At 38.8% G+C, this 14476-nt stretch overlaps 1 protein-coding gene across 9 annotated transcripts in view; it reads left to right on the top strand.

Annotated features, from left to right (window-relative positions):
* LOC132870986 (zinc finger protein 883-like) overlaps positions 1-14476 on the top strand; it is a 46141-nt gene that overhangs the window by 18910 nt on the left and 12755 nt on the right. For 7 of the 9 annotated variants that reach the window (XM_060905066.1, XM_060905062.1, XM_060905067.1 and 4 more), the window contains 2 exons: positions 14046-14113; positions 14282-14460. In XM_060905066.1, the coding sequence (XP_060761049.1) occupies positions 14046-14113; positions 14282-14460 (247 nt within the window). Of the gene's footprint in view, positions 1-4494; positions 4784-8277; positions 8319-14045; positions 14114-14281; positions 14461-14476 lie in introns of those variants that run through there. The other 2 variants (XM_060905069.1, XM_060905068.1) reach the window with 2 other exon arrangements.

The following is a 14476-nucleotide window of genomic DNA, read 5'->3' as shown; positions in this document are numbered from 1 at the left end:
AAGTGTCAAGCACCAGGTCCACCAAGCACTCTTTCACAAATTCCCCCTCCGAGAATGGCTTACTGTTTTTAGCGATTTTGTGGGAAAACACAAAGCCGGTCTTGGTTCCTGCATCCCTGGATGTGTGACGCTTGGTAAAAAAAAAGCCTTGCTGCTTTTCTAGCTTAGCCAGCAAAGCTTCCGATGTCCGCGCTATATCAGCATCAGTCAAGTTTCGGTATTTCTCAGCATGCTTCGTCTGGTAATGCCGACTCAAATTGTAGTCTTTGAACATGGCAATCTGCTCTCCGCAAACTAAACACATGGCTTTATCTCTGACTTCAGTAAATAAATACTTAGCAGTCCATGTTTTGTTGAAAGCCCTGCATTTGGCATCTACCTTTCTTCTTTTTGCGGACATTTTGGGGGCTAAAGTCTTCTTGTGATCTGCTCCCAACAACGTTGATTCGGTGTAGGTATCAGATCTACAGATCGGCTCGGGCTCCGGCGCCTGCTGGTGACGTCACACTATGTGATTGGCTGGACCATTTGAAGGAAAACGTACAAGTTTGTGGTTGGTCTGGACAAATTATGGAAGTAGTTATCACGGGATTAGGTTTCGTGGGATTTCATGTCATGTTCATGCCGCGTGCATTGCGTTTTTGTTGAACACAACTTCAAAATAAAAGCAATGCACATTCAGTCCATGCATGGGGTAAAATTAGAAAATACGTTTATTTTGTAATTTCTAATTAACCTTACGCGGGCCGGTCAAAATGAACCAAAGGGCCGGATGCGGCCCGCGGGCCGTAAAATGCCCAGGTCCGCTGTAAATCCTCTTGCACATATGTTTTTTTCTTATAAAAATGGTTTCTACCATTTAAGTGTTGACATAATTTTGACTCACCCTGTAATTTCAGCATCGGTTCGGTGAGGGTTGATTAGATTTGTCCAGTATATACCTGGCTTACTGTGAGACAAAGTGCTGTGCAAATTTGAGCAACCCCGTGGTTTTTTTTTTTTTTAAGACAGGCTCATGAAATAGTATGTTTTTTTTTTTTAAATACAACAATGACTGCTTTTTCATTAAAAACATTTGTAGGGAGTCACTTATTTGGAGCTTTTTTTTTTTCACTAAATGGCCTTTTATCCCATTCTGTTTGATTTTGAAAATAAATTTAGGTCCAGTGAGGAGGACCAGAACATTGTTGTTGCCGTGACCAGAAAAGGTAGTCACTCTAGTTGTTGCCAGTTCCACAGAGCCTTGCCAGAGTGCAAAGGCTCATGGGACTGTTCAAGCTTAGAAAGCATTAGAGGCTAAGTAGCAATGGGCCACCTGAAGGACGACTCCTGCAGTAATTGATCATCTCTGGCCAGTATTTCTGATGGGTGTGCATCTTGGAGTAAAATAAAACATCTCCTAGAACCATGTTATGTACAGACCACAGGATATCACAAGAAGTCAACCAGTCCCTATCCCAGTCCACCATCCCACCCTGCCTGAAGTCCTCTCCCATAGTTCCACTGGCAAAAAAAAGACCAGCAGCCTGAATGACCACCATCTAGTGGCACTTACTCCTGTCATCATGAAGTGTTTTGAGAAACTGGTCCGGACTCGCATCATTGCAAGCCTCCCACCCATGTTAGACAGACACCAGTATGCTTACAGAGCTAACAGGTCCAGAGGATGCCATAGCCACAACTCTCCACACTCCCCTCACTCACCTTGAGCAGCAGGAAAGCTATGCTAAGCTGCTCTTTGTGGACTTCAGCTCAGCATTCAAGACCATTCTCCCTCACAGACTGGTGTCTAACCTGACAGACCTGGGACTGTCTCAATCCATCTGCCTCTGGATAAAGGACTTCTTGTCTGATTGCTCCCAGAGGGTGAGAGTAGCCCCCCCCCCCCCCCCCCCCCCACACACACACACACACACATGTCCTTAGTCTCAGTACTGGCTCCCCACAGGGCTGTGTGCTGAGCCCCCTTCACCCTCTACACTTAGGATTGTACCCCACCCACTCCAGTAATGGCATTGTCAAATTTGTGGATGACACTACCATAGTGGGGCTCATCTCTGGGGGGAATGAGTCTGTTTCTCACGATGAGGTGAAGCAGCTGTCTGGGTGGTGCAGAGACTAAAACACCACCAAAACTAAGGAGCTGATCGTAGACTTCAGGGAGAAGAAAATGGACATTCAACCTATTCTCATCAGCAGGGGAATGTGTGGAGAGGGTCTTAGACTTCCAGTTCCTAGGGGTGCAGGTACATCGAGGAGGACCTGACCTGGAGCACGAGCACCACACAAGTGATGATGAAGGCACAGCAGAGGAGCCATTCCACCGAATCGGTGCCATTTCCGTCCCTAGAAAATTATATGTATAAATGCACATAAAAATGTACTTTAAAATACAATTCCTTATTACGCAGAATGTCCTGCACATTGATCTGATTTCAAATTTAAGATATATAATTGTAAGGATTAATAAAAACTACCTAAAACACTGAAAAATAGCATGTGTTACCTGTCCCTGCACTCTAACTTTATACTTAACTATGAAATATTATGATTAAAATCCTTCAGAAACAGTATTTCTTTTGCACTGTTGTGTGACTCCATATCCTATCCATGGTTTAAATATATTTTTTTCATAAGAAATCCACAATATCTTAGTTAAAATACACATTTTAGTCGTGTCCCTGGGTTTTCACTCAGTCCTGTTACCCAAACATATTACCCCATCTGACAAATTTGGAACATTCCATAAATCTCATGCTCAACAGGAAGTTACATCAGTTGTGTCTTCTGAAGGCCATGGGAAGGCCAAAAGTTAGTTCTCTCATTTACTTTTCTATATATTTGATGATTTTTTTTAACTTTGATAAGGTCAATGTCAACATACTGTCCTGTTACTTAAATTATTTCTTAGATATTTAAAAATACAGATTTTTGGTAAATCACTAGAATGTGCCAAGTGTGGTCATGCTATTAGCGATGATGCCATGTGGCTTAATTCCATGTATTAGCTAATCCTAGGCTAAAAACTCAGTCTTGTTACTTTCAGTCCTGTTACTCATATAAAGAGTAACAGGACTGAGTAACAGTACTGAGTAAAGTGCCTAGTTTAATTGATTTATTAGTGTTATTATTTAATATTATTCTAATCACGTTTTTTCACATTTGAAATTACTTGAATTTGTTGAAATATAAGATCAGTTTCACAATATGAATACAATACTTACAGGGACCCAATCCACCACTAAGTGCTGCAGAAAAACAGCGGCTGTATCGAGCACGTCGTGATGCTGACCCAGAGAGGAGGGAAAGATACTTGCAGAAAGAACAAGAAAAGTACAGTGAGGATCTAAGATCAGGCAGGAAGAAAAGGATTGATGACTTAAGTGAGGGAGAAAAGCGTAGAAGACGCAGAAAATGGAGGGAGACATACCATAGAATTAAGGAGAGGAAAGAAGCCCTACAGCACCTCATCACCCCTCCACACAGCCCCCAGTTATCACCAGTGCAAGCTGTAGATCTCCAACCAAGCATTTCCAGGTCTAGTTCATGAAATTGATCATATCATATGAAAGTGTAATAGAACATGTACAAAGGAGGCAATTACAATTGTATTACATTGTAAGAGAAACAGATATGTTTATTCATTCCTGTTATTTAATTGTTTTTTCTAAAAAAATAAAGTTAATTAACTTTTTTCCCAGTCATGTGTGGTCCATCATTAATTCAGTTGTTTAATAAATGATATCATAGGAAATTTGATAAACTTGAGGTTTGGGTCGCTTTGAAAAGGTAAAAATTACTTTGCATCTTTTAAGCCTAGGTCACAACCGGACGTGTGTGTGTGTGTATATATATATATATATATATATATATATATATATATATATATTTTTTTTTTTTTTTTGGCCATGCGATTTTTGGCGTTTCCCAAATTGCTGCTTTTTTTTTTTTTTTTGTTCGTGGAGAAAGACGCACGTTGGCCGTAAGTTTGTCTTGCAACCTGAAAAAACGTAAGCGCCCGCAGAGTTTGTTTGACATGACAAAGAACCTCTCCGGCCAGTCTACAGCTCGAAAATCAGCGTGTCACACACGTGCCCTCCGTGCGTTTCTTGCATTTTTTGCACATAGACCGGCCGTAGGAGCACGTACGGCTGGTTGTGACCTAGGCTTTAGAAAAATGCAACTTGAGTGTATACACTTTTTTTTTTTGGTCACAAATAGTAATTATTTTAACATATAACCAGCCATTTCTTTAAAATGAACACTTTTTTGAGAGAAAGACAAAGGAATTAGTTGATGTGCTTTTAAACATGCTTTTTAGATGTCACTTGAGTTTTGGTAACAGGACTGAAAAAATGCAGCCATCTTTGACTTCCAAACCTTGTAAAAAATAAATAAAATAACGTAGCCTGAAGTTGACCAATACACATTTTGAATAGTTAAATGTGTGTTATTATAATCAGTGTTGAAAAGATATAACAAATTAAGTTTAATTTGGGAGTGGTACAACAAGCAAATGGCACCCATTCAGTGGAATGTCCCAGATACTTTACTTCTTGAGGATCCTCAGGAAGAACCACCTCACTCAAAAACTTTGTGTCCTTCTACCGTTGCTCCACAGAGAGCATACTTGCATCCTGCATCAGTGTGTGGTTTGCCAGCTGCATAGCAGCAGAGAGGAAAGTGCTCCAGAGGGTCGTCACCACTGCCCAGATGATCAATGGATACCTTCTCTCCTCCCTGGAAGAGCTTTACAGTTCCTGCTGCCTCAAAAGAACCCAGGGTATATTAAAAGATCTTATCCCACCCCAGACATTCTTTGTTTGAACTGCTGCCCTTGGGCAGACAGTTCAGATCCGTTAAGAGATGGACAAATAGACCCCTTGCACATGACATCACGCATCATGTGATAATTTCATCTGGGAGTCAAACACTGTCTTTTTGTCAGGGATGATAATTTTCTGCCGATTGGTGGATTTCTGACTTTTTCAGACCAAAATGATCGTTTCTGAGATCGATTTAAATCCGTTGAGAAATTTTCGGGGGGGGATGGTTAACGATCTGTGGTCACCTTATAACGCAGACATCCCAAGTCTCCCAGAAGTTCCGGGAGTCTCCCGCATATTGATAGTGGCTCCCTGATGCCTGCAAATTGGAGAATATCTCCCGGAATCTAGAGCAAGCGAGCAAGAGCGTGCACACGAAACATTAATGTCTGCATCGTGCATATGACGGAGTGCGCAAGAGAGAGACTGCGTGTGTGCCTGTTCATATAGTGCATGCTAGACAAAGAGCATCCTGATTGGGTTACTCAGCAAAATAAGCCAGTCAGCTTTCAGTGTGGGTGGGCTTTTATCCCTTTCCTCGAGGACCGAAGTTTTCAGTTCAGTTGGTGCAGCCTACAGGAGGATCATGGCAGAGAGAGCGCGCGCCCCAAAAAACCAAAGTACAAAACCCACTTCACCTCAGATTACCCAAAAGAATCTCCCTGTCTAATAAGGGTCAAAAATAATGACAGTTTCGCGCGATGTACTGTTTGCAACAGTGATTTTCAGCATTGCCCATGGTGGCTTAAATGATTGTAAAAGACATGTTGAGGTGAGGAGTGTCATTTCATGTGCATCATATTTAGATCTACAACAGGCTGTCATGAAAAGACCAAACTGATTGATTGAAGATTTCCGAAAAGTAACAATGTATGTGTGTGTGTGTGTGTGTGTATATATATATATATATATATATATATATATATATATATATATATATCAAATACACGTCATATGTGTGTATCTTTTATAAATGGGGTTAGCTTATCTAATGTAGCATGTTGGGGAGAATCATAGTATCATATCTATATTTCTGATAAAATTTTAGGTATGATACCATGTATAACTCTCCTACTTATTGCTCATTTCATAGGGGGACGGGGGGATTGCTAGCATGTGCCGTGCGGGAGCGTCTGTCCAAATTTTATAGGCCGGGATGAACTTATAGTTTTTTAAAAAAATTTCCAATCTGTAATGCCAATTGTACCTGCCTGTTCTTTAATTCAAAATCACCATCTTGATCTTCAGATTGCCCATATGGTATCTGTATTACATTACACAACATCCTGTCCAGATAAAACCTAGTTAGTACACACAACAGTTGAAAGGGAAGTGATAAGTGATGTTGAATGTTGCCTGCTTAATATGCAAGACCTCCTGCTACCATGATAACATCAGAAGAAAACTTAAGAGAATTATATGATAGAACTTTTTTCTGGTTTGCACTTCATTTTAAAGGATTAGAGTATTCAAAGACGAATAGCTAAAATGCATAAATATAATACTGTAGAGCTCGTTTATATTAAAAGGTGCATTGATTTTTTGAAATCATCAAATGTGAATTGATTAAAAACAAGTCTCATGTACCATATTAATCATTTTCACCTGGTAGTCCACCAAGAAGGGGAATTTATTTCCAAATAAATTGCAACTTTTTGCTGATAAAATTAATGGTTTTGGGGTAAAAAAAAATAAAAAATAGCCAAAAATCATTAGCTCCTGCCCCCTGGGCCCCCACCGGGGCTCTGCCCCTGGGCCCTGCTGGGTGCCTGCGGCCCCCAAACCCCCAGCTTTTTTCAGACTTTTTTAAAAATATTTTTCATTCTCATCCCTGTTTTGTGTAAGCAAGGCTGTCTTCATCTGTCTTCAGTATGGTTCATTTTTGCTCTGGCTTTGGTTGTTTTGAATTGCTCAAATAGAAATGGATAAAAGGTATTACCATCTCCCTGCTATTGACAAAAATGTTAGAGAAGCAATGGCTTCAAAAATAATTAAGAAATTAGTGGTTAAAGAGAATACGATGAGGAGAGCTAAACCTGAACACGCCAGAGAAATTTGTGATTGAATTTAAAATGTATATTAAAAAAAGGAGAAAGTCAGAAGTGATTATGGAAGAGTTTACTTAAGAATCTCGTTTTATTTTTTCTGCTCGCATTCAAGTTAGCTTCTTCATGAAAGTGTCTGGTTTTCTTACAGGTGAAGCAGCTTCTTTACTCGACACAGAAAACCCGGATGCTGCGCAAATGTGTGCAGCTTTCCGATTTAAACTGTTTTTTTCTCATCCTTATACTTCCTGTTTCATGGACTGTAACGGATTTGCTTGTTTAGTAATTTTAATACAGAACTTACTTTGAAATTATAATCAGACACTCCAACGCCCCCCCCCCCAAAAAAAAAAATCGGATCTGCGCGATTCAGCCGTGAAAAAGGCGGCATCCGACAAAAGGCGCGCTGTTTGCATCCCAAACACAAATCAAATCATACAGAATAGACCTAAAATGTTTTTCAAAAATGACCCTTGCGTGAGTGAAGTGACAAGTTTCAAATAGAAACGTGACAAACGAGCGATATTAAGTGTACATTACAATGTAAACGTACACTCAGCGGTTCCAGTTAGGCATTCTCCAGAGATTGTTTACATGATGTTTTGGTTTCCAAAAACAAACTTAAACACAATTGATTGTTTATTTAAACAACTTACCACTTATAAAATGATTGGAGCAGACTTTGCTGTGTTTGGAAGGCTGATAATCCTTGCGGTTGATTCTCGCAAGCCATAGATTTCTCCTTTGTATGCTGAGTTTCTTTGTTTGCTCGCCTTCGTGCTCCCGTACAGTGGGAATTCCATAAATGCTCCGCTTGACGTCATCATCTGACCTATTATGACAGCCGTGAATACAACAGGTGTGCACCATTGCTAGCTTTAAATAGCCTGCTTGGGTTCTTTTGAAGACTTTGTACTCGCGCGTTACAATGTGTGCTCAGTGACCTGTACGGTAAGCTTGACCCACAAGATGGCCGCCACTGCATGTTGTAAAGTTGGAAAAACTGTTTTAAGATAAAATTGCTACTATCCGTTACACACTTATCAACCTGTGTGACTGACTCAGTTGTGCCTTTTGAGTCGAAAATAAATGAGGGAACTGAACATTAACCGTTTATTGAGATTATTATTATTATTATTATTATTATTATCATCATTACAAGGGTGATTTATAGTTACTATATGACTAGCTATAAGTGAGATGTGCTGATTCTGTTAGCATTTGTAATTATTGTACCATCCACTATTAGATAAAATAAAATCTTTCAACATTATTTGAAAGTCCGGAACAAGATATTTTGTTATTTTACAAGTAACACTTCAGATATTGTTTTTACAACAATAAGCATCACTGTATAAATGATGCAGTGTAAATAGGTCTGTAACTAGATGTCTTTGGGGTTGCAGAGAAATGGAGAGCCAGGAATACCATCTAGTCCACAGTTCAGGTAGGAGTCCTTTGAGAGTAAATGCTTTGGCTTTTGCAACATTCTATTCCCAAAAGCTGATGTCCAGAAAAAGTCTTTACACAAAGATGATTTTCTTGCTTTTGTTGGGGTTTTTTGTTTTGTTTTTTTAAACCGTTCTTCCATGTCGGGACTCATCAGGGGAAAAAGAAAGTATGTTCCAACATGTAGCTAATGCTAGGCCATAAATCTACACCGTCATTCCAGTCGTTTTGAGGAATTTTTTAAGGGTCATAACCGCTAATAAGCTCTAATTTCCACATGTATATCTATACTTTGCCTTCTTTCTGACCAAGATTATCCAAGTAATCTGGTAGTCAAGGGTTTTTTTTGCTGTAGTTTTCTTCGGGCGACAGACACCGGACACCTTCGCTTCAGTATGTAAACAAAGTTCACTTGTTCCCCAGGTATAGGGTAGCGACGGTTGCTAACGTAAATGTGACATTGCTGCAAGTGGTCTATAGACTCAAAAATGGCTTCTACACAAGAGCCGGAACTGCACTAAATGCTTCTTGTTTTAAAGGGACTGTGCAATGTAGGGAGTGTGAAGCGTGTGTGGTTTTTTTTTTTTTTTTCTGATTTATTTGTTTATTTGCAGATATTGCACTGGTAGGATGGCATCCAATTTTGTTGTACAATGTGCAGTGACGGATATATTCAAAAGTGGAGATCTCTGTCTCATGATTCCTCCTTCCACGCACACCCACCACATTAGTTCACTACCCGTCAACATGCTCCTAGGATATGTCACACAATCACGGTCACCTACTTTTACATTTTGAGTTGAGAGAGATTTCTTTCACAGCTACCCTAACTTGCAAAAGAACAGGTAGATATTCCACTGACAGTATTTATATATTTAAAAAAAAAAGACAGAATAATAGTGTTTCCCCTCAGAATTTTGTGAAACTATGGTCAGTGGACCTCGCTCTGGGGGCATGCTCCCCTGTAAGAAAATGTTTATTTTAAAGTTAAATGTATCAAACTGGTGCACTTTGAGAGCAAAATTAAGAGTTTAGATCTATGAAGAACTTGCTCAAAACATTTTGTGCTTAAGTAATTTAAGCATCAACACACTGATTGTATCGGTATGAATGGTGATGTCACAGCAAAAAGGTCACACCTGCAAAGCATGGTTAAGGAGTTTAACAGTTCATAAATGATTAAAAAAAATTACTTGAGCATACATTTCAGCCCTCAGAGAAATGAAGCGGAAGTGGTTACCTGTGTTCAACTGGTTTATTTATTTTTTAGAAAATATTAAATAGAGAACATGCAGAATAATTTCATTTTAGCCAAAAAAAACCCCCTATTTTGAAATCTGGTTTGAGCATGTGCTTGTATTTTTAATAACGAATAAAGGCTACCAGTTGTTAGCAGCTTTTCTGACTCAAACAAGCTAAAACTCTACAAATGCAACAATGCGTTGTTTTAAAGCGAGGAGACAAGATTTAGACATGCTGATGTTAACATTCCCTAACTAAGCTAAAGTTTGATGAATGAATGCTAATAATGCAAACTTCTGCATTGATATTATCTGTTGATAACCATAGTATTGTGTTTGGACTAGTGAGTGACTGTAGTAGATAATGTAAATTTAATGTTATCAGTTTCAAATCAGATGTTGTGTTCTCAAATTGCTTTGGTCACCATGGTCGAAGTAACTCATGGAAAACACTGTAATGAATGTTACCTCACATTTTTAGCAAGTTATACAATTGCCTATCTGATTTACCTATCTGTTTAATAATAAATCTTTTTTCCTTAAATTTTTGCCCCTTCCTTTAATTTTCTAACTTTCCTTGTCCATGGATTTTGTTTCACTGCTGCACACTGCTTTTACATTAGAGTAGAATGTGAATGCACATTAGCTAACATGGTTGTGATTGACCAGTGAGAATATGCACACAGCATGCTGTCATGTGAACCCGAAATAACAGGCTCACAGAGAGGGTCGGTAAAAAGACAGCAAACAAAATCTGTTCCTTATGCCCTGATGAATAAAGATGAGCCAAAGTAGGTGGTTCTGTTCAGACAGACATCCTAGCTAGCTTCTCAAGGGAATTTTTACAGCCAGGAGAAATGTCCTTGAGCAAAATCCATTCCAGTATGTTGCCTTCCCTCTTTTTCACGTTCCTGACCGTAGTTGGGAAGCGGGGGTAAATCCAGATTGCTAGACTCACTCACTTAACTGCTCATATGGCTTTCATAATGCACCTGTATTCTAACAGGTATATGAGCCAGGACACACATGGTATTGGTCTGAACAAAGTAACATCTTTATAAGAAAATAGCAGTCATCACCATTGCAGTCATGGCTAACTCCACATAACTTCTGCAGTGACCACACCAGCACACCATGTACTGGGGGGGGGGGTCATCCAGCAATACCCCTGCTGCAACAGCCCCTCTTAAAAGAACGGGGCACATTTTGCAAGTACCATGCAACTGTCTGAGAAAATTATGACTAAAACATTGACTAGAATTAGACTAAAATTAAAATTGAGTTCCACTGATTAAATCTTGATTGGGGGGGGGACTAAAATGTAACTACAGTTTTCATTAAGACTAAAACTAAAAGTAAATTTAGAATTCTTTAAATTAAAAATGAACACTGCTACACTGAACTAAACCAACATTAGTGCCCAACATACCTGTCAACTTTGAGGTTTGAAAAAAAGGGATATTTCTCAGATTTTTAACTCAAAATAAGGGAAAATTTCGGAAAGTCATACCCTTCACCAAAAGTGGGTGTGTAGTTGAATGGGGGGCAATTTTCTATCTAGTATTTGTGATTTCCTGTACTCTGGTGCATGTTGGTGATAGCCAAGACCCAAACTCAATATGCTTATGGTTTATAGAGTGCATTTGTGAATAAACTATACATTTATTTTTATTTGCTTTCAGTGGTACCAGTTATTTCCCAAATTAAGGGCTAAAATACATACATGTTAAAATAAGAAAGGTCATTATATAACCAGTCAATAAATTCAATTCCATTGCAATTTATTATGGTTTTACCATAGTCATGGCCTTGGAACACTAGATAGATAGATAGATAGATAGATAGATAGATAGATAGATAGATAGATAGATAGAGTAATAAAGAGTAATAAAGAGTAATATAAGATATTAAACCAAGAGTGATTTAAAATGGGTAAGTTTCAGATAGAAAATAAAATAGACAATGAGTGGAGAAAACAGTTAATACACCAATTAGTTTACACTAGGCTATTTATGAGGTCTTAGCCAGGACATACTTAATGTAAACATGTGTAGCTTACCTTTGATTATTTGGGAGGCTTTCGTTTTCCCCATGGAAAATTTCTTTGCGATGGAAGAGTCTGGGAACATTCCAGCCATGCACTTGTTGAAATCATCAAAGAAAGAGAGGCTAATGTTTTTCTTAGCTATTAGCATCGCCATCTTCACCTCAGACCTAAACAGTGTTGCCAGATGCTGCTGACGTTTTCCAGCCCAAAATATGTTCAAAACCCGCCAAAATGCACTTGAAACCGCCCAACTTGGGTGGGAAACCGCCCAATCTGGCAACACTGGACCTAATCACTTGTTCAGCCTCGCCTCTGGACGTAGTTCTGTAATTACTGATGCCTGAGAGGGCGGGGACGTGAATTCATGGCCCGACTTCCTGCTGTAAACTCCTGTCAGAGGCACGTCATGAATTCTGGACCTACCGACTTTTTTATATTGTGAAAATACGGGACTTTTATATAATGTGAAAATACGGGATATTTTCGGGAAAATAAAAAAACGGGAAGACAGCGGTAAATAAGTCAAAATAAGGGATTTCCCGGGAAAAATGGGAGGGTTGACAGGTATGGTGCCCAAACACTTATGGCAAATAAATATTATTTGTATAAATCCAAAATATTTTATATAAAACCCATTTAGTGACAGAACTGAATTTAAAGTTGCGCATTTTTGTAGTTTTCTGTTTAGAGACCAAAACACAAGGGACGTGTATTTATCAGAGAGGTCTGATTCACAGCACAGCTTTGCCATGTGAGATATAAAGCCTTTTGTGAGAAGCCTTTCCTTTGCCTCAATTCTGAGAAAGCCTTGCCTGCATTTTCCTAAAGTTACGAAATTCATCTCGGAGCTTGTTGGCTGTTTTGTGAATCTAAAGATAGTCAAGAATCTTTAATTCAGCCTTCATGAAGCTGAATATAATACTGGCATGAGCCATCGTACTCATATCTGTATACCTCACTTAACCCTCTGGGGTCGAGAGCTTCGCCGGCAAAGCTTGACAGGTTTAGAATGAGTAGATCATGTATTTAGATAAATATCTTCAAATTTTTCATCATACAAGCATGATAAACATATTGACAAACTTGACACTTTCCTATGTGCCCACTGCCAAATAATATTATAGTTTTTCAATTACCTAAATTAGATGAAACATAACTTGTCACCTTACTCAGTCACACCGGAGTTGAAGCACTGAGCTCCCACTTAGGCATTCATAAAAGACAATTCACATAGTAATGGCATGATCACTTTCACTTTTTCAGTTTCGATTGGTTTCTCTTTCGCAGTGGGAATGCCCACCGTAAACAGAATAAAATCTATCAGACATGGTTTAGGTTATTTGGAGGTAAAACTTGTTGCAAGATAACACAGAGATTTTATGTGCTTCGGATGATTCAGGACAGCGATTCATTTCATGATTCAGAACAGAAATTCAGTTCAATCTTGAGAACTGCAACACTGATGAGCAATGCCCCCCCTTTTTTTTTTTTAAACTTCGACTCGATCCAGCCGAAGATCAATTCGTGTAAGTGTAAATATTTCTTCTGTTTCTGATGAGCAGATCAGTTGATATATGTCCGATGTAGTGCATACACAGGAAAAATGACACCAATTTTTCCAGTGTCAAAAGTATTTTCCTCAAAAGTGGTTAATTTTGCTTGATTTTGAGTTTAGAGAGTAAAATTTGGAGTTGGAATGGGAGCAAAATAACAGAGTTGGTTGTGGCTCTGAACTGAGTAAAATAGTACAAGAGTGAATTTGAATAGAGTCAAATACCAGATAAATTAAGCTGTTGTAAAAAGCAGTTTTTGAACTGTGTTGGAATGTGTGAAAAAACATGGCCTTACGCATTATGACTTGACCTGATGAGATTTAAGAATTAATTTGATGGGATAAAGAGTTGGCAGTGAGAGGGGTTTTCAGTCTTCTCATAGAATGGAATGGAAATTTTTTACACTGCTCATTGAATACCCCTCCCACTGCCAACCCTTTATCCCAAAACAAAAGGACATAAATTTTTTGATGGCCAGTTAATTGTCCAAATCAATGGACAGATTTAAGCTTGTGTGCTTGATACATTCCTAAGACTGAAAATAATCACCTCAATTGACCAAAATGGTTTGTTACAATGGGTAAGGTCATGTTGTTGTTTTTTTTCACACATTCCAACACAGTTTGAAAACTACTTTTTATATCTTCATTTTTTTTTTTTTATGTACAATCATGACCTACATATGAGAGAGAGATTATTGTAGCTGAACTTGTGCTGCATACAAAAAGTCATATAACTTTGAAAATACTGCTTAGATTTGTTGAAATTGACAAATCAGAGAATGCCAAAATCATTAGAGTGCCAGAAAATACCCTCAGACCCCAGAGGGTTAAAGGCAAAGATTGATTTAGTGAAGAAAATGTAAATGTGGTATTTTTCTACAGGTATACAGGAGCATGCAGTGTGAAGAATACATCGATACCAAAAGAGAGATGCATGTGAATTGGATGAGGTGAGGAATGCACCAGTTGTTGGGTCATTTTAGTGATTTGATTTTACAGCTCCTCATTTGTTGGAAGAACTTTATCTTCATGTCACTGATATCTCTGCCTTGCTTTCTCCAAGTCTGTAACTCTGATCTAATTTTTCCCCTTTCTGGAATGTTGCCTCACTCTTTTAGGTATGTGAATTGTGCCCGTAATGAAGAAGAACAGAATCTTGTGGCATTTTGGTATCGAGGGGGAATTCTGTATCGTTGCTGTCGACCCATTAACCCAGGACATGAGCTCTTGGTGTGGTATGAAGAGGAGTACACCAAAGAACTCAGTCCTGCACCTACAGGAACAACCAGACAGCAAGGTGTTACTTTTGTCTA

This window comes from Neoarius graeffei, chromosome 22, assembly GCF_027579695.1.
Source record: "Neoarius graeffei isolate fNeoGra1 chromosome 22, fNeoGra1.pri, whole genome shotgun sequence".
Lineage (NCBI taxonomy): Eukaryota > Metazoa > Chordata > Actinopteri > Siluriformes > Ariidae > Neoarius > Neoarius graeffei.
Note: the sequence above shows the minus strand (reverse complement) of the source record. Positions and strands in the feature narration are given on the sequence as shown.